Raw genomic sequence first — 27,741 nt, 5'->3', positions numbered from 1 at the left:
AAAATGGCTCCTTTTAACCCTGCGCTCGGCACCACACGTCACAGACGGCTCCGATCCCAGTCTCTTACATACAAAATGCAACTTTATTAACCTTCATGCCTCCATTCATATTAATATACATGTATATGTTTGAACTTATTTTAATTTCACAGCTCCATCCATATGAAAAATACAGAGAAAAAGGCAAAAAACACTGACTGGATACTGGAACAACTCTCGGAGGAAAAGAAAAGTGTAACAGAAAAAAAAAGAAAGAAGAAGGACACCTGTTCTCGAAGTCTTTGCAAAATATCAGGATTAAAAATTTGTGGAATTCCATGAGCAGAATCTCCCTTTTGAAGCTGAGGAATATCACATTTCATCATTTTATTTTATTTTATTTTATTTTATTTATTTACTTCTTTAACAGTAAGAATGAAAAGATCTGAATATATTTACACTACACTCACTTTACATAAATACAGGAACAACGATTACTGTACGTAATATCAGCAAACTTGAAACATAGGCATCGGCTTCACTACTTTAAAAAAAAACAGGAAAAATCAAAAGCAGATGTTACAACAGAAAGTAAAATATGTACTGAAAGGGTTAAAATTCATCAACACAGGCAGCTGCGGCTGCCGGAGCCTCAGCCGCAGGACGACGGTGTTTATTTCTTGTTGTTCCTGCGAGTAAGACTCATTATTATCTTCCATGAAACATCAGGAGGCTTCAGCTCGGCTCCCCTCAGAGGAAGTGACTTATTGCAAGCAAAGTAATAATGTGTGCAGTATATATAATATATAATATATATATATATATATATATATATATATATATATATATATATATATATATATATATATATATATATATATATATATACACACACACTGTGTGGTTATGGGAGGATGCTGCGTCTGACACAATGGTATAAGGCTCAGTGCGAAAAGAAAGTTCAACATTGGAGGTCCGACTTGCATATTGTTGTCGTCTGTGCTTTTTTCTGAAAAAATTCACCGTTTCTCATTTGAAATTTATTAAATCGATGAAGTGCTGAAATCCAAACGCTGCACACAGCAGTTGGTTTTATTAAAAGTTTGTGATGCAGAGGGGCTCGAAGGTTTCTGAAGCTTCAGAGTTTACTGTGTTTCCACACAAATATCACTGAGAGTACACAAGGAGAACCCAAACACACACCAATGGGACAGAAATATCAGACTATAGGTCGATGATTTATTCAGAAAATGATCCGTTCATTACAGGTCTGTGAGTGGTAAAAGTATGTGAAGCTCCAGGAATAGCAGCTAGTTTAAAGGTGGTTCTAATAAAAAAACTGCATCCCAGCATGAGAGCCTCATCCCCTCTGTGCAGCATGGTGGTGGTAGTATGATGGTTTGGGGCCTGTTCTGCTGCATCTGGACCAGGACAGCTTGTCCTCATTGATGGATCAATGAATTCTGAATGACAGCAGTGAATTCTAAAGGAACATGTCAGGACATCTGTCTGTGAGCTGAATCTGAAGAGAAAGAGCAGCAAGACAACAAGCCCAAACACACAAGTGGTTCTACAAAAGAACGGTTCCAGAAGAACAGAGTTCATGTTCTGAAGTCAAAGTCCTGACCTTCATCCACCTGAGATGTTGTGGAAGGACCTGAAACAAGCAGTTGATGTGAGGAAACCCAGCAACATGTCAGAACTGAAGCTGCTCTGTACTGAGGAATGGACTCAGACTCCTCCAAGCTGCTGTGGACGACTGATCAGCAGCTACTGGAAACCTTTAGCTGCTGTTATTGCTGCACAAGGAGCTCACAGCAGACACTGAGAGCAGAGCTTCACACACTGTTACCACTCACACATATGAAGCTTTGGATCATTGTACTGAAGACATAAAGGACAGAGGCTCATACTTCTGGCTCATCCGGGTGTTCATCTGTTCATATTTATGCAGAAATATAGAAAACTCTAAAGAGTTCACAAACCTTCAAGCACCACTATTAGAGGCACTATTCATTTGTTATTGCATAACTTTGACCCTGGTTACCGTAACAAAATTATGCTTCAAAATGGACGCTGAAGGGAAATACAATACACCCTGTCCCGCGGAGACACCGCCTTCAAGTCTAATTGAATGTTTTTCTCCCTCTCTCTCTCTCTCTCTCTCTCTCTCTCGTGTATTAAGGCATGCAACATCACACACTGCATACAAGCAGCACGTGTGTTGATTGATATGTGCTTGATCGGTAGAATTTATATCAAAATAGCAAAGACAGGGAATCGAGTACCTTAACACGGTCAGTGTATATAAATAATTTGTTGATTATAGCAAACACTGGTTTCAGCCTTTAAGGGGTTAAAATGATTTGATTGTGAACTTCTTCAACCACAAACTGAAAAAAAAACATGAACACCACATGTGATCATTTACATGATGAACACCATTAGCCCCATTTCACTGTATATCAAATTAGATAAATTACAGTCTCTGAAAAAAAGACTTTACATGTAGAAATGTCATTCCTGCCTCTACTAATCAAAAGCCCTATTTTTCCAATGTATATACAGGCGGTAGAACTTTGTAATAAGTTTTTATCTTCACTATCACGTCATATATTACAACGATTTAAAAGATCCTTTTTTCTTTTTTCGTATTTTTTTTTTTTACACAAGAGAAAAAAGAGTTATATGCAAGTGCCCCTCAATCAATAAAATGTTCTAATACATTATATGGATGATAAAATATCATGATGATGATGATGATTACTCGTTTATAAATTGACATCTGAAATAAAATTATTAATAAACAAACAAGGTGCTGATATGCCAAAAAAAATAAAATAAAGATAATACAACTGGGCATGATGACAAATGTGCACAAAACAATATACATAAATATTCTCCGTTACATCAAAGTGTGTGTGTGTGTGTGTGTGTGTGTGGAATTTACTTCCTGGATTTGGCTACTTTACTGAGAGTGTGTGTGTGTGTGTGTGTGTGTGTACCATGATCAAAAAGCATTTTTCTTTCTTGTCACTGGCTTCAGTCCAATAAATGCATTTGGCAGCGCTGTCACATAACATCACAGCTCCTGACTTTATGTCGGATGCTTTTACGCAGCGTGAGGAGCTCTGGAAACACTCGGCAGAATGTCTGTTATCAGGACTATAAAAACTGATTTTTAATTGAATTTCCTGATCGAGGTTAAGTGATGCTCTCCGGGAGATATTTCTGCCAGTAACTGCATCAAATGCACTCTGAATACATAACATGTATTCATTGGGAAAAGTGTGTGTGCGTGTAAAAAACGGGCTGTGATTGATAAGTTTGTGGCCTCACAGGAGCGGCTCGTTTGAGAGAAGATGCAGACAGACTGAGGGGAGTAACACGTATGTTATTGGATCAACACTGACGGAGAAAATGGACAATATTGGAGGTCCATGAAGTCCTGTCCAGGGTGGAGCCGGCCTGGGATAGACTCCAGCCCTCCTTGGATCCTGTGACAAACTGGATGGATGGATGGATGGACGGATGGAGGTCCATGAGGACTTTGGTGGAAACTACTCGGTCCATCCTGAAACATATTTGTACCAGGACTTGGAATCTATGGTGGTGGTCTCCACCCGTAAAAATGTGACAGTTATCAGGGTGTTACACTCCTCCACCTCTCTTAAAAGGAGGTTCAGATCCAGGAGGAGCTGTGTGGGTTCTGTCCGGGTGGTAGAATGGTGGACCAGCTTTACTCTCTCACAGAGAGGGCCTTAGAGCTTGGACCTGGAGAACGCTGATGATCGGGTCCCCCGTGATGTGGCTGGGCCTCTTTTGTGGGCCATAAGATCCCATCTCAGCTTTTTGTGTCTGACGTAGTCCTTCTGCTTCATCCAGAAGGTTCATACAGCTGGAATGACCACGATCAGTGCCTCTAGGTCCAAGGATATAGCAGGAGGAGTCTGTCCCAGATAAAGGAGTTTCAGTGTCTCAGATTCTGGATTTCCTCTCCCGGCTGGCCTGATCGGGGCTGAGGATCCCTCAGTATGAGACGGAGGAAGTCGCTGGCTGTCTCTGCTCCCTCTGTTGGCAGCACTGACAGACTGATGGAGACTTGTGTCCATCCAGAGACAAAAACAGGTCCAGAGGAACACCGACGGTTCCTGTTGTCTGCAGTTTACATCTGATCTGGCTCCTGTTTCTCAGAAAGGAGCCCAAGATGGAGACTTCTTCTATTTTAGGCCACAAACTTATCAATCACCCTTCATCGTTGCATTTATGGGTGCACTTCCTGCATTTTTCAGCAATATATATGTGGAGGTGAGAACATTTCAAGTGTGTGTGAGATAAACTGAAGTGGAGTCAGAGTCGTACAGGAAACTCTGAGATATGACATCAGCAATCAATCAAAGTATTGCCCTTTAGTTTTGTACACTCCCACACTATCCCTGTAACACAACAGAAGTCAGTGCTGTGGTGCAAAACCTCTCTGAGAAACAAAGTTTGAATGATTTAAAAAAAACAAACAACAACAACCGACAGATCGGGACAGAGTGAAAGCATGACGTTAGTAAGGTGCCTCTATTTTTTCACACACTGTAAATCTCCTCTGATTGTTTCAAAGTTCACTGTACATGAGGGGTTGAGTCAAACAGAAGCAATAAGCAGGCATTTAAAAAACAGAAGAAGAAGAAGAGAAGAAGAAGAAGAAGAAGAAGAAGAAGCAAGGTTCCATAAACAAAAACATTGAAAGTATATTTATCCTTAAAGATTGCACTTTACTGATTGCTAATCACAGCTCAAAATCCACCAAAGATTTCTTCTTTTTTTTGTAAATAAAGAGGCTCAACATAAGGAACGGCACGGATGAGAGTTGGCGGCCATGTACAGTGGATCAGAAATGGCGTGTTTCTTTGCTGGTGTGATGACGTGCGTGTCCAGTGAAATAAAGTAAACACTGCGTGGTGTGCTGATGAGGTTGTGGTGAAAGTCCAGCCCTCGTTTTTTTTGTTGTTTTTTTGTTTTTTTTCCAACAACACACCAGGATGGAGAAGAAGAAGAAGAAAAAAAAACCCCACCTGTGATTCAATGGCGCCCTCTGCTGGTCGCAAAGGTGAAACAACGATAACAACAACAACAACACTGCCTGTAACTCCGACAAGTCCTTTCCTGTGTGATCCAGTCCAGGAACAATCCGGTCCTTACAATGGGGTCCTTCACATTATGAGTGCTGGAAAAGCAGCCGTTTGAACAACAAATGAAAGGAAAGATACCAAAAAAAAAAAAAGAGACCGTTGCAATTGCATTATATATATTTTTTTAGTCCGAATAAAGAGTGCGTCTTTAAAAATCAAAGTGAAACATGTACGAACAGTGCTGTAAAAGACAGTTCCCTATTAAACTCCAAACAAAGACAATAAAAGATCCTGCCGTCTTTTCCTTCCAGCCCAAAGAGGATCCAGAAGTGACCCTGTTTTGTGCTCTGTGCACCTTCATCCGTCTTCTCCATCTGCTCTCCTAATGAAGGATGAGAGAGAGTGTGTGTCTGTGTGTGTGTGTGTCTGTGCATCCAGGCCAGCTGAAAAACATTCACAGGGAGATCCTGCTCCCCTGGCTGCCTGTGTGTGTTTGTGTGTATATGTGTGGGTCTGACCTCTCTCTCTCTCTCTCTCTCTCTCTCTCTTTGTGGACCGCCCTCCGTCTGACTCACACCAGCATGTGTCTCCGTCGGTGCAGGGCCAAGTGGTCAGATCTGGAGAAGCTGCGGTCACAGTCTGCACACTTGAAGGGCTTCACCCCCGTGTGTTTTCTGTAATGCCTCGTCAGCTCGTCAGAGCGGGCGAACTTCCAGGTGCAACCGTCCCAGGTGCATTTGTATGGCTTTTCCCCTGCAGATGGAAAACACAGAGCGCGCTCAGTCCCGGCCGTGTACCCAGGATTTAAGAAGAAGTTACAGAGGTCCACTCACACTGATCAGTGATATTGCATTAGAAACAAAAGCATCCACTCAGGACAGAGTGACACAACGACCTTTGCAGCAATGACCCTAAATCCTTTCTTTCTACCTGCTCTAAGCTTGTGATGCCTGTGAGCATCTTGGGGTTAGGTAGTGTCTCGCCGAGGGACACAGCGGCATGCAGCCAGGGTGGGGGATCGAACCGCCAACCTTGTGGTTAGTGAACAGCTGAACATCCCTAAAATATCAGCCATTAACCAATAATAAGATGCGATATTGGCAGATAACTACCAGAGAGTTTCTGGACACAAGTTCCAGTCTCTGTCTGTCCTGTCCATAAGAGGGCGCTCATGACATAATCAAGAATGAACTTTATAAAAATGTAACATTTGTGAAGTTAAAACAATTTTTTTTAGATTTTTTTTCATCTTTGTAAAATAAGGGGTTAAAACAAAAGACATGACGACATGACAGCTCCCCCCAAATGAGGCCCAAACATCTGGATGAGGCTGGTTCCTCCATGTTAGTGGATGAGACCAGACAGAACATACAATGACAGACAGTGACATCACACACTCCCAGGTCAGTTTGATTCAACACATCCAACGAGCAGCAGAGCAGCACCCTCACTGACCTGTGTGCGTCCTCCGGTGTGCTTTTAAATGTGAGCTTTTGGTGTACACCTTATTGCAGCCCTCAAAGTCACATCTGTGGATTCTTCTCTTTTTGGAATCGGGTGACTCCGACCTCCGAGGGCGCCGTATGCTGTCAATACTGAACGGGGACGTGGAGCTATGAGGGGGCCAGAAAGAAGCAACATGACAGAGTTATTTCAGCACATCACTGTATTCTTCTTATCTTTTAATGGATCACGACTGTGCCGAATAAACATTCTGGGACATCTGAGGACATCTGAGGACATCGGAGACAGACCTGCTGGTCGTCCCAGGAGTTAAAGCTAAACATGGTGAAGCAGTTTAATGCAGGAAAATCCCTCTTTTTCCCACACTGCCAATTCTGAACAATTCTAAATTGGCACCATCAGGACAATATGTTTGACAGGGTTAAATTTAACCCTATCATTTATAAAACATCATGATGACATCAGTTTATTTATGACAAAAAATAAACATTAAAAAAATGTTTTGTTTACAGTAGATCCTTGCTGACAGTTACAGTGCAGTGCCAGCAGGTGGCAGTGTAACTCTGCTGCTCGGTGCCTCTGAGTGAGGTAAACAGGCTGCTGTTCTGATCACCAATACTTTCATTAATCAGAAGTAAAGACAGAGGGGGGGGGGGGTCCATTTCTCGCTGTTGTCCAGCGAGGGTTAATGACTCCTGCTTTATCAATACATTCTGTCATTTCCTCAACAATAACAAATCAATATCACCACTGATTATATGATGTGCCACTGCTCTGCTGTGTGTGTGTGTGTGTGTGTGTGTGTGTGTGTTTTAAATTCATTCACACACCACCATGTTTGCTGCACATAAACACAGATAGAGATTCAGGAAGGAAGAAGAAGAAGAAGAAGAAGAAGAAGAAGAGGAAGGCGCAGTGAGAGCCTTTGTGGTTCACTGTTTTACAGCGATAAACACATGACTGCTGCACACACCCAGCGAAGTGGCAAGAAAAGACAGAAAACAGGAAGATCTCTGTTTACTGTGTGTGTGTGTGTGTGTGTGTGTGTGTCCTCTGCTGCGGTGGAGGAGCAGGTAAGAGGAGAAGCAGCTACGATCGTGTCAGAGGGGGTTTTAAAGAGCAGCAGGGGGGCCACCAGACAGGACCGCCAGTGAACTGTCTCCACCGCACAGAAAGCCACTTCCTGTCTCTCTCTGTTGTTCACCCAGAGACTCAGATACAGTACACACACACACACAGGCTACAAAAATGCACATAAATACAGAAAAACACACAGAGATCACCTGTTACTTTTGGATTACTGCCAATCTGAAGCTGCACAGGAAATGAGCACACGGGTCAGATATGAAGTGAACTCCAGCTCCCTCTCTCCCTCCTTCCCTCCCCCTCTGAGCTCAGAAAATATCACCCTGCATGTCAAAATTTAACCTTTAAACTAAGAAGTGTATTCATAAAATGACTGATGAGCTGATCATCTTATCTAACAGAGAAATGTAGACAATCTGAAGTAGGCCTCAGTGTGTGTGTGTGTGTTGAGAGCAAAGTGAAGAGGGCAGCCAGTGGAAACACACTGAGCTCAGACATCCAGCAGATCAGGCGGATGTTTACGTTCTGACTTCATCCATGAAGTGACTTCATGATTATGATATAATTTAGGAAGCTCTGAGTACAACAGCGCCTCAAACAAAGAAGCAGCAGCAGCAGCGTCATCACTTCATCTGTGTGAGAATTCTGTCCTGTTAGGAGCACGATGAGACATTTCTGGAGTATTTACAGGCACCGTATGTATTTATAGACAAAAAGTATAGAATGTGAGAAATGTGACCGTTGTCACAGAGGAACCATCATCACACAGCAGAGCTCACCACCGAAACTACAGTCAGAAAACTCCACTGTAAAGAAACTAGGTCACTACAAGAACGCGACAGGAGTGTAACGACTGAAAAAACATACAAATACGTCCGTACAGTTCAAATGTTCTGATGTTTATGCTCTTATATTAAGTGTAAACTGAAGAGTTGTTGGATTGAAAGACTGAAAAGTGATAAAAAAGGACCCTTCCCTCATGAATACAAGGTAAAAGAACAACAACAGCAGTTTAACCCTACACTTCTTAACCCTTTATGACATCATAAGGGGCTCCAAACAAAAAAAGGAAATTGACTCTAGACTGTATATATAGATGGACATCACAGTTCCACCTACACCGAAAGTGAAGCCAAAGAAAAAGAAGCCATACTGGAAGCAGAGTCTGCACAGAAGAAGTCAAGAAGTGAAGGCTATATTGACCTATACTGCAGCCAGCCACCAGGGGGCAGTACAGATGTTTGGCCTTAGATTTGGAAAGCTGTCATGTTGTCTATCTTTATATACAGTTTTTTAAAGTTCTTAAAAGTTGGAGCTTCTGATCTCTCACTCGTTTAGTACGTTTACAGGTGCAGTTAGCTTAGCATACGGAGACAGTAATGCTAATTACTTACTGCCACCTGTACTGAGTGTCAGGATCACACAGGCTTCAGTGTTTTTAGCTGCTGTCTCCATCTTTGAGCTAGGGCGGGGCCACACTGTGCTCCGCCTCTATGGTCTGAGAAGCTCCACCCACCACTATGGTGAAAGACAGGGGGCCCCTGATCAACATTGTCATGTTTCAAAACTCTGAAACACCGTTAAACAATTACTGCAAAGCACAGTAAGTGCCGAGTAGCTGAAGCCTTATCACATAACACCGTCTGAAGGCTTTAAACTGTCCTCAGTCACTGTGAACTGCAACATGTCTTCTCCATGCTGAGTCTGAGTGCGACAGTGTTTTTTTCTCCCAGAAGCCACCTCACTCTGCCCTGAACCCTGAGTCACCGCAGCATTGTGGCTGCATGAATGCGTCTGTTTGTCTCCCAAAGAGGCAGAGAGGGAGAGAAAGAGGAAGTTCAGCCGAGAACAGTTTCAGACAGAGCTGACCTCCGCGCTGGCTGCCTGTTCTCTCTCTCTTCCCTCTTCCTCCGCCGCAGAAGGACCTGAATTTGTGCCACCTGTGACGGGGACTTCCCACAATTCATATCTTTCCTCACTGGTAGCGGGCTCACAACAACACCATCATCTACAACCGCACCGCCTGCTTCTGAAACAGACCACAGGTAACAGTGGAGTTATCAAGAAAACAGGAAGGGCAGTGTGTGTGTGTGTGTGTGTGCGCGCACTGGAAGACTGCCCAGTGGGCATTCCTGTACCTGTCCGAGGATACTACCCCTCACCTCAGCCACCTCCGCCTCCCCTCCACCTGCTCTGCTCCGTGGCCCCTGGCTCCTTGGGGACCAGCCAGACTTCAGCAGACAACCCTTCCAACAGAAGCCCCTGCCCCCAGCGCACACACACACACTCACAGACACACACAGACACACACAAACACAGACACACACACACACTCACAGACACACACACACCTCCCTCTGTCTTCCTCTCTCCCACAATAGCCTATCCACCGGTCCCCAGGGAAACGCATGAATATGGAAGAGGCTGCCCAAGAAGCACATGATACACACACACACACACACACACACACACACACTCCAGCTAACTTTCACTCATTTATTTATACATGGATACCTGGATTGGAGGCTGCAGGCACTCCCCTCCTCCGCCCGCTCTCCCCTCCTCTCCTCCCTGACGCTCTCTGGATGACTGCTTGTGTAAATGCGGTGCCAAATGATATAAAGCCGCTCTTTCTGCACTCACAGTGTACACATTCTAATGAAAAGAAAAGACATACAGCAACACAGTGGACTGATATGTTTAGAAGTCGGCTTCTGTTGCCATGCAGATGTCCACAGAGCGCATGTGTTGTGTCAATACAGAATGCACATTCTTCTTCCTCTCTCTCTCTCTGTGGCCAAAAAGCCGGCGTGTAACTCAAGAAGACTACAGACTGCTTTGTTTTTCACAGACAAACATGCAAGTCTGTGTTCCTGTTGACAATGGCTGACCTCCTTCTGGAAGCAGCTGTTCTGTCCACTGTGCAGAAACACGTGTGTGCATACAGTACGAACACACCGTGGAGGATTAATACTTACGGACGTGCACACGGTTTCCACACAGCACAGTCTGCACTTTGCACACAGAGCAGTGAGTGTGTGGGCAGGCCCTGGCAGGGCATCGCTAAAACCTGCCTGGTGATTTATCTCCATAGTGAAAGCTTGGGCAATGAAAGGTTGGGTCCTGCCAACCTCTGTTCTCCTCTGACCACCCGGTGCCCACGTGTGGCACTCGGGGGCACGCCTGTCCCTTTCAATAACCTGCACGGAAAGCCGAGTTCTCCACCGAGTGTCTGTGCAAGTGTGTGTGTGTGTGCGACCTATACTTGTATCAATAAGTGTACTCTATAACTCAAACATAGCCACACACATTTAAAAAAAAGCAGATTATTCCAATAAAAAAAGAAAAGTATGATCAAAATCTAAAAGAACTGGGAATAAAAAACTGGAATTGAAATCCTCCTGGACTCCCCTCTCATCCAGAGCCCCTCTATGGTATCTAGATACTGCCTCTTAGATCCAGTAGGGGGCAGCAAACACCTCACAACATATAAAAGAATATAAAAATAATGATAACGTTTGTTATGATGCTGAATAAACATATACAAATCATACAGAGATCTAGCTTTGCTAGCCTTCTTTAAAATACATTTGATCTGTTCGTCCATGTTTGTGATAACTTTACTGCAGACGACTAACAAATAACCAAATCCCATATATCTGACAGGCAGAACAGAAGAGAACCCATCAGCCCACAGAGAGAGAGAGGCCATGCTGTGCTTGACACCTGAACTTTGCTGCCTTTCATGTGTTTTTAGGTGGTCATTCTGTCATTCTGGGGGCCGGACCGGTCCAGAAGCCACATTTAAAGTGCACTGTGGGACCATTTCCACTCAGAGAGCCCTACTTTTTCGCTCCAGGTCTGTTCCTAACACGCTGCTGTGCCCTTCAGGCCTGGTTATGAGGCCAAACCTCCTCCCTGCCTGGAGACAACCTGATAAACCTGTTTTTATAGTGACTATTTTTGAAGTAAATGACAGAAGAATACTCACTACCTGACATAAATTAATGCCATATAACATTTTAATGTAAAGGTTCTCTTCTGCTCTCTAATGTTAATACCTCATTTAGTTTAATTACTGTATTACACAGTGTTCACGGCTCCACAGACACAGTGAGTCTGGGCTGGGCTAACAAGCAGCCTCAGCCTTGTTACTGTTGCTGCATCATTAGCAGGATTCTGCTGGAATACTTTCCTTACAGTTAGTCTAAATAGAGGTCCTCAGAGTATTAACTTGAGTCTTGCCAGGCTGGTTAGTTATGACTGCTGTGGGTTTATGGGCAGCACAGCTCACACAAATGTTTCTCTGCATCTGATCAGGATACTGTAAGCTTGTCTTTGCACTTCAACACAGATGGACTGGCACCGCGTGGAGTGGATGTCTGCAGGCCGACCAGGGCACCAAGTACGTCTGAGCCATATGCATGTAGGCATATAGATGCACACCCACACAGACACATCCGAAGCCTCACGATGGGTCTGACAGCGCTGCCCTCATCCAGCAGGAACACTTCAGACCTCTAACTCTTCACATCATTTAGATTTTTTAAGACTGGAAACTTGAAGGAAACAGACACCAGCAGCAGCTCAGACTGAGGAAGCTGAGTCTTCTTCTTGTTTTTCACCATTGATTTGGTGACAGTCATCAGGAAGCAATGACAAAATGAGCTGACAATGAGTCTTATTGTGGACTGTTAGTTGGTTAATATGGAGGTGAAGATGGAAGGAGTGAACCATCTCACTTTGCGACTATCTTTGTTAGTTATGCATGAGTAGCAGTGATCAGGAAGTGACAACAAAAATGAGGCTAACCTGAGAAGCTAATCATCAAAATGTGCATTAATTAGAGTCCTACAAACAGAAAGATCTGTGGCACATAGAAGTAAAACTTCACTACCCATAATGCACTGGGGGTCTTAGCTCTGCTATGAAAAACAACCAAAGACACTGAAGTGAACATTGTTTTTTCTGGAAGCAGGAAGGTTGTGGTGTGAGTCTGAGGTCTGAGTCTGGCTCTAGCATCTGTGTGCTTTAAGTCGTTGCTTTGTTTTGGGCGTCGTTACTAAAATAAGCAGCGATAGTTGATTCTTATGTTGGTGTTTGTTTGGCTTCATAATCACTTATGTATTTACTAGCTGGTTAAGTCATGCTTCAGGTTGGTGTGCAAACCTCCACTTCCTCCAACACTAGCAGCACACAGCAGTGGAAGACAATTTAACACCTCGAGTGTGAAGAGTGGAAGGATCAAACACACACTTTCCAAACAGCCCGCTCTGATGGGCTGAACTAAAAGCAGAGAAGAAGAAAAACGTGACGACTTCCCACACCCACACACACACATGTGCACACATCCAGGTACTCACTCTTGTACAGCGCGGGCTATAGACAGCGCGGTGGAGCCCGTCTCATTAACACTGTCCAAGGTCACGTTTGGCAGGTCGTCGTCATCGCTGTCACTCTTGATCTGCCGCGGTGACAGGCCGTTCCTGTCTATGTGTGCTGCAGAGACGGGACACACACATGGGAGTCAGACACACAGGACACAGGAGCGGGGCTGTAAACTTATAAGGCATATCACATTGTGTGTGTGTGTGTGTGTGTGTGTGTGTGTGTGTGTGCTGGAAAGGGCTTCTAATTGTAATGGAGCGTTCATGTATTATCATTTCATCCAATTAACCTACAAGCACAAAGTGGGTGTGTCAACTTGAGGACAGAACAGTCGGCCATGACGCTGCACCCAGCTCTCATAATCTAAAGATAAGAAGCTGGGTGGAGGCTGTTTGCTTGTTGTTGTCTCTCAGCAGTGTGTTTGTGAACTTGCATGCAGAACTCTGCTCAGCATCTGTCCTGATCAAATAAAATTCACATATTTTCCAAATAATTGTAAAGAACATGCAGCCTTCCTGCAGCCAGATTAACTTATTAAAGGTCGGGGAGGAGATTTCATTCTGATGCACTTTTTGTTAAATTAGTGTAACTTCTCTTTACAATCCGATAGCAACCAATTAGTTCGGCAGTTTCACATTAAAACGAAGAATATGAATCATCTGTGGAAGCTATAAAACACTAAAAACATCAGCCAATCCTCCGGGTGGACCCTCTGCAGAGTATTGGCTAGTTGTCAGTCTCTTCCTGCTCTGTGTGCACCAGAGAGGTACGTGCATGATGGCCGAAGTCACAGACCGCAGCTCGTCTTCAGGTGATGCGCGTCCATGTGATTGGGAGGCGTGGCTTCAGGGTGAGCTCCGAGAGAAAGGGGCGTGTGTTTACTTTAGAAATCTGGCTGACTCTCACTGAGTTTTCAAAATCTCCTACCCCACCTTTAAATCGGGTAATTAAACTTGTAGAGACAAAGGGATGCTAAGCTATCGAGAGCAGTTTCTGACACCTCTGCACTGCAGACATGTTTGTCCCATTTATGCACCCATGTCGTCATGATTTAAGTGTTCACAGTCAATTATTCTGTCTGATCTGCTGATGTCTTATCAATAACAATACGCTGCATCCTTCGCCTGAAGACGACAACATCAGTGGAAACCTGCTCCTCTTTGCATCATGTTGAGCTGCAGAACAAAGTTTCGTCCCCTGGACGTCTCATCGGATGTGTTATCACAGCCTGCAGCCACTCTGTCTCCATGGACGCATCCTGAGTAACCCGTCAAATGATGATGTTAAAATAAAAAAACATACCGACAGCTTAATGTCGAGCATTTGTTTGTATTTTAGAAACAAAGATATCTGCATGGCTCCGATTGTGTAATGGCTATTCTGAACACTCAGTGCACTGCATCCCCCCCTCTTCTACTGTACGCCGGGTGCTTTTATAAGCTATCAGGACTTCACCTCCTCTGCCCTCTCAGCTGAGACTGTGGCCATAATGGCCCATAATAACGGTCTAGAGTTAGGAGGAGACATGGTGTTATTACTGAGGGAGGGGGCCGCAGAAATAATGCTCCAACTCTGTTGGAGCTTTTTGCTTTTAAAGGTTTCTACTGTTGTCGCAGACTAAGACATGCAGAGTGGTCACCAGCTCGCCTACCCCTGTGGAAAGCCTGTAATTAGTCAGAAATGCATCGCGTGTTGGGAAAAAAAAAAGAGGAAGGGGGGGTATTTTGAACGAGGGACACAAAGGAGGAGTGCTGGAGAGGTGGGCAGAGCACCGGATTTCTTTCTTTTCTCTCCTGTTGTTTCCAGTCAAGCCCTGTTTCCATGGCAACCTCCTGCCGGAGACAGGGAGACAGCATTGAAAGAAAAGGGTACCCGCCCTCTCTTAAAGAGGATGGCCAACCTGTGTGTGTGTGTGTGTGTGTGTGTGAGTGCAGTGTTTCTGCATCAACTTTAATAATCACATTAAACTTCTCATTCAGTTTGGGATTGATGTCAACAACAGTGACAGCTGACAGAGAAAACTCTCAGAGTGATGATATATATATATTTTTTTTTTGACTGGATTTGAACGTCACATTTTGTGCACTAAAGTATCCTTTGTTTGGCCTCTGTCTTATTAAAAGTAACTGCATCCACCACACCCAGCGCTAAGCGCTCCCTCGGCCTGTTTCCTCCTTTGTGTGTGTTTGTTGTTGCCGATGTTGGACCGTGCATCTGTGTGTGTGCGTGCATGTGTTTTGTTTGAGTGCCACCCATCTTCAGTATCCATCCACACCCTCTTATGCAAGTCTTGTTTTTCCTGTCCGTTCCCTCTTTCCTCTCCCTGGGAGCAGACATTTAAAAAAAAAAACGCCCATCTCAGAGGACCACCCCACCCAGCCGGCCCAACGTGTCCGTCGAAGCGCGCTCTCTACAGTAATTACACACGGCTGCGAGTCTAAATGTGTCCGTCCGTTCTGCAGGGAGCGACAAGAAGCCATCTCTTTTACAGCCAACAGTTGCCCTGTGTGCAGGCGCACGGCCCGGACAGAAACACCTACTGTAGGGCTGGCTTCCAGTGGTTGGCAGTAAAACCACACCCAGAGAGAAAACCAATAACCCGGCCCAGGCGAGGCCAGAGAGCTCTGACACCAGCCCAGATGTTTGCTCCCTGATAGAGGCAGAGCTACCTGCTACTCGAGGCTATTAAAGATGGGAGAGGGGCTTCAATCTGTGAAGCTTATCTCTTCCTGCCTGAGGGGGCCGTGTCTGACGGTCAGGTGTGTGCAGGTTGATTTCAAGCATACACAGCTCATCATTGAGCGACCCCGTATGACATCACACAGTGTTATTTTGAAAAATAAAACCCTGTTCACACTGGAGAAAGTCAATCCAGCTGGAGTAGGATTGAATCCAGATCACCTTTAAGCTGGATACGTTCAGACCTATTTTCAAATCTGGCTATCACACACGTGTGTCCACGCTCAATCCAGCTTAACCCGGCTTGCTTGTTGTCCTCCAAACCACTAGGTGACACCTCGTAATATACAAAGTCCGTTCAGGCCGCGGTAGGACTGCATGTGTGCATGCATCGTGTGTTTTTTTTGTCCCGTGTCGCTAGTTTTTTCATTTTATTCTGGTTCAAAAAGCAGTTTATTCCTTTGTAGCTCTGTCAAAAATAAACTCGGGGCAAAGCTGTCGTAGTTTGCTGGTTGTTTACATACGGCTTTTGTATGAGACCCGGACCCTGTCCCCATGAACCAGAAGTATCACGTTGCTAGCGGGATTCACTAGCCGCATTTGCGTTCAGACCTGAGCCACATTTGAGCCAATCCGGCTAGATCCACCTCCGAGAGGTGGATTAAAATCAATCTGGATATATCCAGATTCAGGTTGTTCAGACAAAGATATCCAGATACGGCCCGAATCCCGCTCTAGCTGGATTGATTTCCCCAGTGTGAACGGGGTCTAAGTCAGACTTCCTGCCTGCTTGATCTGCTCGGCAAACAGACTCAGCACCTATAATGTGTCCTCTGGGATCGTGGCCTGGTGGAGTGAGGGCCTTTAAATGCAGGCTGCTCATAACTATACACATACAATAACCACAGGGCCCTGCGTCTGCATCTGCATCATTTCAGTGTTAAATCATTGTTTTCTGAAAACAGTGACTGAAATCCCACAAGAACAGTTGCAGCTGCATGAATATGTATCCTCACCTTTGCCCAGGCTTTTGGCCTCATCCAGCAGAGGTAGCATGATGGCGTTGTTGAGGCTGGAGGGTGATCGAACGGCAGTGGTGTACATGAGCGACTGCACCACAACAGGGATGCGGTGGACATGGCTGGCCAGCTTCCCGGCTCCCTGCAGGCTCAGAGGGCTGGATGGAGGAGGCGGCACAGAGTGCAGGATGTGCAAATACGGCTGACCTCTCACCCCGCTTCCGGGGGCGACCAGAGGGCCCGGCGTGAGCACCGATGAGGCTGAGGTGATAACCGACGGGGAGGAGGACGAGGAGGAGGAGGAGGAGGATGACGATAAAGAAGATGGAGAGAAGGCGGATCTGAGAGGGGACGATGATGAGGTTGTGGTGGTGATGATGGATGAAGAAGAGGGGCGGTGTTTGTTGATCGACAGGTCGACGGGCTCGGTCTGTGTGTGGAAGTGCAGGTCGTGAGCGAGCAGGTCTTCTGGGGGTTCGTGTTTGACTCTGCTGAGGAAGAAGGGGACGCCGTCCATGGCAGAGTAAGGGCGCACCTTAGGCGACTGCAGGAGGAGAAGAAAAAGTCATGTTAGATTTTTTAATCATAAACACAGACTAAAGGGACAGTTCACACTTTTTTATATGTGATCTAAAACAAACACATGATGCTGACGTTAGCTTGCAGCTGGTTCAACTGACCATGACTGATGTGATGTTCCTTATTTAACGTAGCAGGACGTTCCATTTCTGACACATTTAAATGGAAAAACTGAGCCGACAAATATTGATCTTATCCATTTATCTAGCTCAGCTTTGTTGGGCACGCTAAGCACACTGATGCATCATTTGGGCACCATATGAAGTTAGCTTAGCGGTTAATTTTGGGGTGAACTGTCCCTTTAATCCTGCAGCACATATCATAGCAAAACAACATGTAAACCCACGCACATGAATATAATACAGAACATCATCATATTTTACCAGATAAAAGCAGAACAGGCCCAGAACATGATACTACCACCACCCTGCTTCACAGACAGAATAAAGTTCCTATGCTGGAACACAGAGTTCTTCTTCTTCTTCCTCCGTTCTTCCTCCGAACATAATTTAAACCAAATGATTCTATTTTGGTCTCATTAATACATTTTTCCCAGCAGCCCTCTGGCTCGTCCACATTGATCTTTGCCATGATTTAAGGCAGCAGTGTTCTTCCTCCTGGGTCATTCTCCTGATGTTGTGTTCATGGCCATCCGGGACAGATTCTTAACCATCTAAGCATCTCATGAAAGTGCTGGAAAACCACACATGTGAGTCCTGCTTGATGGACATATGTGAGGGAGACCTCTGTATGTTTCCTGCCATTCATTCAGGCGTTTCGCTGTGAAGTCCTCTCAGTTCAGCATGATGTCATACGCAGATGAAATGCAGGAGTAAAGATAGCGTCTCTCACACTCGCCTCCCTTCACTCGTCCTTTTCGCTTGGCGTGGGCTGCCCTCTCTCTCTCTCTCTCTCTCTCTCTCTCTCTCTCTCTTCCTCCTGTTTTCCATGACTCCCACACAAACGCAGCTCTCTTGGCTCTCCTTGTATCTCTCCTAAATCTCCTTTGTGACGGTGGAAAAACATCATATGGGCTCAATTTCCTGACCGTCTCTCTCTCTCTCCCTCTCCCTCTCTCTGAGCGTCTCTCAGCGATGGGCCTCCTAAGGCCGACGCTGGTGGCTCAGAGTATCCCTCAACACGTCGTTCACTTAACACCGAGCAGACTGTAACACAAGCGCTCCATCTGTCCGCACACGTTTCAGGAACCTGTTTACTTGGAAAAGATAACAGAGAACATACACAGGCGCTCAGCCCGGCTACTATTTGTTCCTATACGGACGCCCAAACTTTGATATCTCGGTTGCATGTGGCGTGGTGGATCTGTGGTGTGTGGGAGGGGTGCTGCAGTGTCGGGTGTTGATCCTCACAGTGGAGGCTGAGTCACACTCGGGGCCATCAGGGAGCAGGGACATCCAGCGTTTGGACTAATCAAACAGGGAAAGCTCGTTACAGAGGAACATCTCTCAGAACTCCAGCAGCAGCAGCAGGAGCAGCAGCAGTGGACTGTGGATGTTCATCACATGTCTTTCCCCTTATGTAACGCTGAGAGTCGATCTGTGCTGAATTTCCTGACTCCTGTGTGTGTGTGTTCTTTTAAGTAGTAGCCTACTATTTTTACTCCAGACTTGTGTACTCGTTCTGCAGCCTGCAGGAAATGTTACGACCCCATGAATCGAAAAAGTAAAAGCTTCTCAGTGTGTGTAGCTCCTCTAAACACTGCCCCATGAAACATGAAATACGCCCTCTGCTATCCCCCCCACACCCCACCCTGGACCTCAGTGGGGTTCATCTCAGGGTCAGCGGTGTCAGGTCAAGATTAACAGTACCACCCACCATGAGAGGAACTCCTGTCCACCACTGATAGTCGATAAAGTTATGTTCAATCATTAGGTCTACTGAGGTTAACAGGAAGAGTTTGGAGCGCTGGGAGTGGAAACTGGCAGGAGGGTGTGAATGGAGCCATCAGTGAGAGGTGTCCGGTTATAAAGGTCACCTTCTCCCACCTGTGTATCGGGATTTTAGACGTCAGCTGGGAGACGAGCAGCTAATGAACGTGAATGAAGGAGCAGATGTAAGACGCTGCCGAGCAGGAAGTGATGTGACGCTCCGCTTCGCTGTTTGGAGTCATATGAACGCTTACTCGGCCATTTTGGTGCCAAATTTGGAGCTTTTCACAACTTTTAGCATTTTAAAGATTTGATATAGTCACTTTGAAGTCCTCCCTTCACTTCCTGTCACATGATCACATCGCCAGTTGTTTCCATCGACCTCCCAGATGTTTCATTGTAATAAATGAGCTGGTACAGCCTCAGAGTGACACCTGGAGGCCCAAACTGGAGCTGCGTCAGGTAGCCCCGGTGGTCCAGGTGGAGCTGGGCGTCTCTGCTCCAGCCTGTTCCTATCCTGACCCTGATGGAGAGGCATGATGAGTGGATGTTTGGAATGTGTAGGTGTCTGGGGTTCGAACCAGTCCAGATAAGCATCTGGTGGGACGTCGAAACATCCCTGCTGTTCAACATGACACAGACATGTTGTTGAATGTGAGGACATGTGACAACACCTTCAGGAACAGAGGGAGATCTGCAGCACGTGCGGGAACATCACCTGATTATTATAAGTATGATCAGCCATGAAGGGAGAGACTGATGAGCAGAAGACTCACTTCAGCATCACTCACAGTAACTGTCAGCCTTTGTGGTGTTTGTGCCCTCTCTGCTTCTTTTTGCACCCACTACCGGTGTCGCCTGTTCTCCACAGAGCCTCGGGCTGCCGTGCAGCTGCTCTGTGTTTCCACTCTCAGTGTAGGACGTGAGAGCCTCAGTCTGCCTGGAGCTACACGGCCTGAAGGCTTTGAAGACATTACATCCACCGAGGCTGATCTCAGTGCTTTGGAAATATTGTGTTCCTCCTTCAGCGTGTGCAGTTGACTGCTGAAGTCATGAAGCAACTTCAGTCAAAGACGTGTAGTCTGAAGACTGTACAAAACAGATGTCATCATGGTCTGACTGGCTGAGGCCTGCTTGTGGCTGCAGTGGCCAATACATCAGGATTAGGTAATTGAGTTTAAGGTCTCATGGAGGTATTTGTTTACTGCAGAGGATCTGCTGACTATGAGGACCTGATGTTTAAAATGAAGTTCAGGAAAACTTTTTTTTTGTTTTGTTTTGTTGGGTTGAAATCAGTGAGCCAAGCTAACCGAGTGTTTTTCTTGCCTTAATTTAATCAAAGGAGCAAGAGTAAGAGAAAGAAAACAGATTTTAGGGGAAGCTAAAGTAGCTAAACCCACGGCTATGTCACAGGGTCGGTATTAAAAGTCAACCAAAGCACCCTGAAAGTCCTATTTTTCTGAATCTCTTTTTCTGAAAGTGGTCCAACAAGCTAACAGCATGAAGGCATCTTCATATTCTGCAGGTCTCTCAAAACTATTCCTAAGATAGCCTTTCTAAAAACTAGCTTAGCATTATTTCACTAACACAAAATGAAAAGCACAGGCTGGTAAATTTTAGTGTTTGCTAGCTTTTTCTGATAAATCAGCCTCAGGTTAGCAGCAACATCAAAATCTGGCTTCAGCATGTGTTAGCTAGCTGATTGATTGATTGGTTAATTGGTTAATTATCAGTTTAAAAAACAAAATTGTTCTGCAGGCTTCTCAAATCAGCTGCTTTGTTTAGGAATTAGCTTAGCATTATTTTTGCTAATACAAAAACAAGCAAGCTGTGCCTGTTAATGCTCTGGAAACATTTTAACCCAACAGATGGAAAAAAACTGAAGCTCATGGGTTAAGCCGCTAACGCTGTCTGACAGCCGGTTAGCGCCAAGCATCAAATGGTGTGAAAAGTTAACCACAAAACTTCAAACATCCCCTTTTCTACATGCCCTCATTATTTAAAACAGTATCTATAATTGCCATACTTAAAAGAAGCTATGCTAACAAACAGATCAAATGGCATCAGGTTGCAACATTTGGCGTTAGCCTACTAAAGCTAACTCCTAAGATTTTGTCCATAATTGCAGTAATGTTAAAACTCAGGTTTTTCCCACATACTATCAAAGTAAGAACTAGCCGAGCAGTGTTTGTTCATTTTAAATGTAACTGTAGAAAATAATCAGGCCATGTTGCTTAATAATTATTCAAACATTTTAATCAAATAAAGTGAATAAAATCTAAATAAAACAGCAGCTTCTCATTTCTTTCAAAATAAAGTTCACATCCTGTCTTGTTATTCAGAAAGGGTTGTTAAAGTTGGTCAGTTTTCTGACTTCTGTCAAAAAAACAACAAAAAAAAGGAAACACATGTGTGTAGAAAAGGTCAAAACAACAGAGTGTGTGTGTATACTGTACACACACACACACACACACACAGAACAGAAACTGAGCTGCATTTTGGGGCATTTCTCAACCAGCAGAAATGGAAAACCTAAGCCACCCCCACTCTCACTTTGACAGATAGGAACACTCAAACCTACACATGCACACACACACACACAGATATCCTCGGCCGGCCTGCCTCTCCCTGTCCTCATGCCGTTGTCTTTATTAGGGGATACTGGTTCGCGGGGCAGATTTTCCAGCCCCTTGCAGGCGAATTGTCTAACGAGGCAGACCATTTCCAGCAAGCCCTTGGCCCCACGCCACCCAAATGAAGACCACATTTCTGCAGCAGCCTAAACTGTCTGTCTGCATCTGCCATCTAAAAGGGAAGCTTGGGCTGTTAGGGCCAGATTGGATCTCGGTGCACTTCAAAGCCGTGTGGGCTGCAGTGCTCACATCCTGTCTGTGCCTGACATCACTGCACCCAGAAGGACTTCAAGCCCCAGGTATTAGGAGCCGCTCTCAAGACAGCTGAGAGCGGGACATCCTGAGAGTAACCACCTGCTGCTGCTCTGTCAGGTCCTCAGATGTGCAGAGATAGACTCGGGTCTTATCAGCTAAACGCACCTCCACAGCCAGACAATTCCCTACAAACCCGACAGGAGCGGGGGGGGGGGGGGGGGGTTATCAGCGGCTGCTGTTCCTCTCATCCATCACAGGTTAATGCGCCAAGCTGTGCTGATATATAAAGGGTTAAAGATATTATTGATACATTGTGAATGGAAATCGATAATAAGCGAGCACTGATTCATCATGATTACAAATATTAAGTGGCCTGCGCCCACCGCACACACAGCTGTGGCAGCAACACTGAGCCCTGTAACCTAGCAACAGCCTCACCATAACAAGACCACTTTATTTCTAGGTACATCAGACCAGAGAGCACTGATACTGTATGTGGGCCATGAAAACCTGTGCATGGGGGGGGGGGGCAGTGGTGCTTCAGAGTTAATCAAGCTGGGTCCGCATAAATACTGAAAACAAATGCAGAGAGAAATATTAGACGCTTTTATTTAGGGAGATAATCCAAAAGCCTCTATCATCAGCAGGTCGTTTTAAATCTGTTCAGAGGTCTTATTTATCAATGGAAGGTTCTAGTGAGCGCCCCGTTTCTGTTTCTTTATGTGACACATGTCTTAATGGCACAAACAAAGCACATTTCTGAGGACACCGTCCTGCATCAGGCTGGAAAAGACTACACAACCATCCAAGGACCCCTGTTTCCACCCCCACTTAAAGGCACATTTCTAAGCAGCTAAAGGCCTCAGAAAGAACCCTGCTATCTGTCTGCAGTTTGATCATGTGGACAAACCAGAGGGCTGCTGGGTTTAGTGGATGGTTGAGACCAAAAGCATCAAGAACCTCATCCCCTCTGTGCAGCATGGTGGTGGTAGTATGATGGTCTGGGCCTGTTTTGCTGCATCTGGACCAGGACAGCTTGTCATCATTGATGGATCAATGAATTCTAAATGACAGCAGTGAATTCTAAAGGAACATGTCAGGACATCTGTCTGTGAGCTGAATCTGAAGAGAAAGAGCAGCAAGACAACGAGCCCAAACACACAAGTGGTTCTACAAAAGAACGGTTCTGAAAGCAGACACTGAGAGCAGAGCTTCACACACTGTTACCACTCACACATATGTCACACTGGATCATTTTACTAAAGGAATAAAGGACAGAGGCTCATACTTCTGTCTCATTAGTTTGGTTGGCTTCTATATGTGAAAATCTGGGCCACAAACTTTCAGCTCCACTGCAGGTCTCTTAATTTGAACACACTGTAAGAATCAAGACGTCATTGAGCAGCGAAACCTGCAGCAAACCTTTAAAGATGGTGGATGTTGAACTACGCTCACAGGGCTTGTAGTGACAAGTTGTTCTTCTTTGTGTGACACAGAGGTGACACAGAGACAGTGGAGGCATGTGTGAGATACAGCTGAGGTAGAGATGAAGCTGTGATAGTGTTTGCAGAGGAGGCTGCAGCATGCTGTGTGTGTGCAGCAGAGAGACAGAGACAGACAGAGAGAGGGAGATTTATTCATGTGTGTTTGTAAGAAGAAAAAAAGCCTGGCGAGGGAGGATGAAGGAGCCTGAGAGACGTGGAGAGGCAGGAACAGACAGACAGATAAGAGTTTCCCATGCAAGCCTCCTCCCTAGAGCAGGGACTACATCTGCGCAATCACCCCCAGCCAGCACGGACTCTCCGCTAGCCCCAGTCGCCTCCCCAAAAGACCCCGATGCATTCCTGCTCCAGCTGTGGCTCTCCTCCTCCTCCTCCTCCTCCTCCTCCTCCTCCTCCTCCTCCTCTTCTTCTCGGTTCTTCTCTTCTTACTACCATGCTCTCCGACCACTCCTCTTAGCCCCCACAATCTCTCAGTCACTCACTTTTGCTGAGGCCTGGGAGTGATTATCGGCCCATTGCCGGGAGGAGGAAAGAAGGAAAGAAGGAAAGGAGGAGAAAGGAAAAAAAGGAGGAATTGTCTGGAAAACAACTGCTCTCTTACCCCTTGTTCTGATTCCAGGGGCTCAGCTTTGACTCGGACTGCAGGCATTCCGTCAAGCATTAACATCCTGTTTGTGAGGCTGCCTGTGAAGGAACACAGAGGAGGTGTAAGACGGGTGTTTCAGTATGACTAAGCAGGTCCCACTTATTCACACATGGACGTCTACAACGCTGAGACACATTTTAAATAGACATCATCAGAACTCATCTGACAGACACACGATGCACACACACTGTAAACTCGGCCGGCGTGGCTCCCTCTGTTCCGTCATAAAGACTTTCTGTGGCCTGGTGAGCCGCTGCCGGGCTAATAACACTTCATCAAATCCTCTTAAGGCTACAATGGAATACAAACACACACACACACTTTGATGCACACACACTCAAAGGACGTAAAGGAAACAACAGACGTCTGACAGCTTCCTCCCTGTGAGGCGGGCAGCGGTGCCCATCTCCTCAGCCCCGCGCTGTGGCTTTAAGAGGGATTCTCAGATGGAGCCAATGACAACAATGCATGTTCCGTATCCCTCAGCTGGGGCCGACCTGAGGTAACCCTCCCCTCTTATTATTTTAGCAGCAGTACATGGAGGAATGCAAGCAAGGCAAATAGACTCAAAACATCTCTATTACTCTCCGCTGCTGGCACCAGGAGCAGGGCTTGTGGCCCCGTCCGTGGAGTCAGCAGCAGCAGCAGCAGCGTTTCTGTGATTATTCTGAGGGGAAAACACATAGCTGATGATGAAAGACGTGTATTATATATCTACTCTTAATACGCACAACATCTGAATCTCTGAAGGTCTTTCACTCACCAGGAAAGTTGCTCAAAACAACAAAACAAATCATTTCTTTAAAAAAAACAATATGCCACGTTTAGCTCCTCTACCTCAGATTCTCAAGCAAAAAAAAGGCTAATCCTGGACTGTGTTTGTAGAGAAAGAGGGAGGATTTACTCCCTCAATCTGCGACCCCCCCCCCCCCCCTCCCCTCCACCTCCACCTCCTCCTCCTCCTCCTCCGCCTCCCCCTCCTCCTCCTCCCCCTGATCTCGCCGCCTCTCAGGTCTAAGTCCCTCAGGTACCCTGGCTGTGCTGCTATTGTATTGTTGTCCAGGATGTCCTTCGGCTTCAGGTCTTGGTAGGCCCAGATAGGGTTGCCATAGTAACGGTTGGGGCGGGTGGAGCTGCAGCCTCAGTCCGGCCTCAAGCCATGTGTTGAGGAGAAAGAAGAGAGGAGGAGGAGGAGAGAGAGACGGGCAGAAAGTGAGCGATGATGACCGAAACACGCAGACACTTCCATAAATTCATGATTTGTGTTTTTTTTTTCCCCTCTCAGGGTGGAAAAGGTTCTTCACAACGGTTCCTATCCTCCTCACAGCCTCCAGATCCAGATTCTAAATCTTATCTGAATAAATAGCAGTGTGTTTCCACTAATTACACAGACTGTGGCAGCCCTCTATAGTCTCATTTATGCAGGTAGAGGAGGTGGAGGAGAGCAGCGGAGGGCTGAAGGTGTCAATCAGCACAGCTCTCTACATGTGCAGCTATAGGCCCTCCATAAGTGAAGCACTGGTGCACCATTATTCACCTGCAGTCTCTTTATGCACACAATGCACTTTATGTGCTGCAAATAACGGAGAAATGTCTGGAAATAAAAACTTCAGCAGAGCTAACAGAAGAACATCTGCGTCTGTACGGCTCTGTGACGTCTCCGTGGCTCATCCAGCCGTTTCCTGATGAACTGCTCTGCAGAAGCCTATTCATAGGAAATCAATGGCCGCTGCATAGATGGTGCTTGTAACCGAAGGGCTAACAGCTCCGAGTAATGAGCTCACAGAGGGCCGAGCATCACAAACAAGGAAAAGAAACTGAAATGAATACTATAATGAAACTATAGGAGCATTATTTCACATGTTACATATACATGGAGTATTCTCTGATTCTCTGTCTGTAAATCTGGTGTGCTGACAGCAGGCTCAGTCAGCCAGCAGTGTGCTGTCCATCAGCGAGGAGAGGCGCTGTGTGTGGGAGATGGAGAGGGAGGGGGAGGGAGGAGGGGTGAAGGAAACAGGGTAGATTAAGATCACCTTTCCATTTGCTGCACTCTGAAATGAAATGGCCATCCCAGGTGTGTGGGGGAGTTGGATGGAGAGCAAGAGAGGAGGGCAGTGGAGTGTTGAGGCATCTCATTTCTCCCTCCTACAATCCCCCCCACCACCACCACCACCAAAATCCCTGCATGTGGAGGGAGCAGGTGAAGACTGAGGCCAGCAAATATTTCCATGTTTTCTGCTCTCTTTGTTTTGCACTTGTGTCTGTTGATGCATTTCAAAGTATGAACTGAAACTCCCACCACATATCCGCATCTGTGACCTCAGGTCCAATATCTCCCAGCCCGCTGATGGCTATCGACTCTGTGCTGACTGAGGGCGATGTACAGCAGCCGCGGCGGGGGGTGGGGAGGAGGAGGAGGAGGAGGAGGAGGAGGAGGAGGAGGACGCCGGGCCACACCAAGACCGAGTATGGACGAGCTGGATCAATCTGTGACCTTCTGAGACAAAACGTTGACCTTTAACACCATCATCAAGCACGTGCACACACAAGCACGCAGCTCCTGGTGGAGCTCATTTTATCAACAGTCCCACCAGCATCAGCATCAGCTACCCACCAAAGAACAGACACTAACCCATTTATGAGACCACACACCTGTCATCGCCTGGCGACTGCAGACACCGATCACATGTGACTTCAGGAAAACAACATGGACGACTGTCTGTTCTGTCACATGGGAATCTTAGCTGCTGCCATGTTTGTGAGTTCTTAAAGCACACAGCATGTGGCTGATGGTGCTTCCTGCTCTGCTCTGCCTCCATCAGGAGCAGTACAACAATCACACTGACAGCACACACTTAAACATTATATTGACAAATAATAATCAGTTGCCGTGGTCACTGATGGGGCAGCCTAGAGTCCTCTAGAGTTAGTGAGCATTAGCAACACCTGCTTCCATTATCGTCTACATAAAAGGGGCAAATGACAAGCATTAAAATAAAAGTTATTCACCTGATGAGCAGAAGGAGAACACTGAAACACAAGGTCGAAACAGGTCGCAATGGAGGCGTCATGTGATCAGTGCGGGGGAATGGACATGAAGCATTTATTTATTATTATTTATTCCGATACACATCTAATCAATGATCTAGATGTATAAGCTTGTTGGTAAAAGTGATGTTGTGTTCCAGTGTTCCTGCTCCGGCATCAACCCAAAGAAGTCTAAGACATCATTTCGTGGGCTGAGTTCATCGTCACCTCTCTGGTTTTAATTACTGACAGGGAAGTGCATCCATAAAACCCACAGGTGTGTGTGTTGTTGTGGTGGTGGGTGGTGAACACAGCAGTTCTGTTCAAACCAAAGTTCAGCCTAAACCTCCAGATTTAGTATCTCTGCTCTCTCTGCACGCAGAAACACCACACACACACTGACACACACACACTAACACACACACACTGACACACACACTGACACACACACACTGCAACAGACGGGCCC

At 45.8% G+C, this 27,741-nt stretch overlaps 1 protein-coding gene across 3 annotated transcripts in view; it reads right to left on the bottom strand.

The window, feature by feature from the left end:
• Nucleotides 1–1,738: 1,738 nt before the first annotated feature.
• klf12b (Kruppel like factor 12b) overlaps nucleotides 1,739–27,741 on the bottom strand; it is a 38,011-nt gene continuing 12,008 nt past the window's right edge. For 2 of the 3 annotated variants that reach the window (XM_028393321.1, XM_028393320.1), the window contains exons 2-6: nucleotides 24,198–24,280; nucleotides 16,736–17,282; nucleotides 13,016–13,151; nucleotides 6,558–6,715; nucleotides 1,739–5,855 (exon numbers count right to left, since the gene is read on the bottom strand). In XM_028393321.1, the coding sequence (XP_028249122.1) occupies nucleotides 5,674–5,855; nucleotides 6,558–6,715; nucleotides 13,016–13,151; nucleotides 16,736–17,282; nucleotides 24,198–24,263 (1,089 nt within the window). In that variant the 5' untranslated portion in view covers nucleotides 24,264–24,280 and the 3' untranslated portion in view covers nucleotides 1,739–5,673. Of the gene's footprint in view, nucleotides 5,856–6,557; nucleotides 6,716–13,015; nucleotides 13,152–16,735; nucleotides 17,283–17,700; nucleotides 18,601–24,197; nucleotides 24,281–27,741 lie in introns of those variants that run through there. The other variant, XM_028393322.1, reaches the window with a different exon arrangement.

The sequence above is a fragment of the Parambassis ranga genome, chromosome 21 (assembly GCF_900634625.1).
Source record: "Parambassis ranga chromosome 21, fParRan2.1, whole genome shotgun sequence".
NCBI classification, from domain to species: domain Eukaryota; kingdom Metazoa; phylum Chordata; class Actinopteri; family Ambassidae; genus Parambassis; species Parambassis ranga.
The sequence above is the reverse complement of the archived record's forward strand: the minus strand, read 5'-3'. Positions and strand labels throughout refer to the sequence as shown.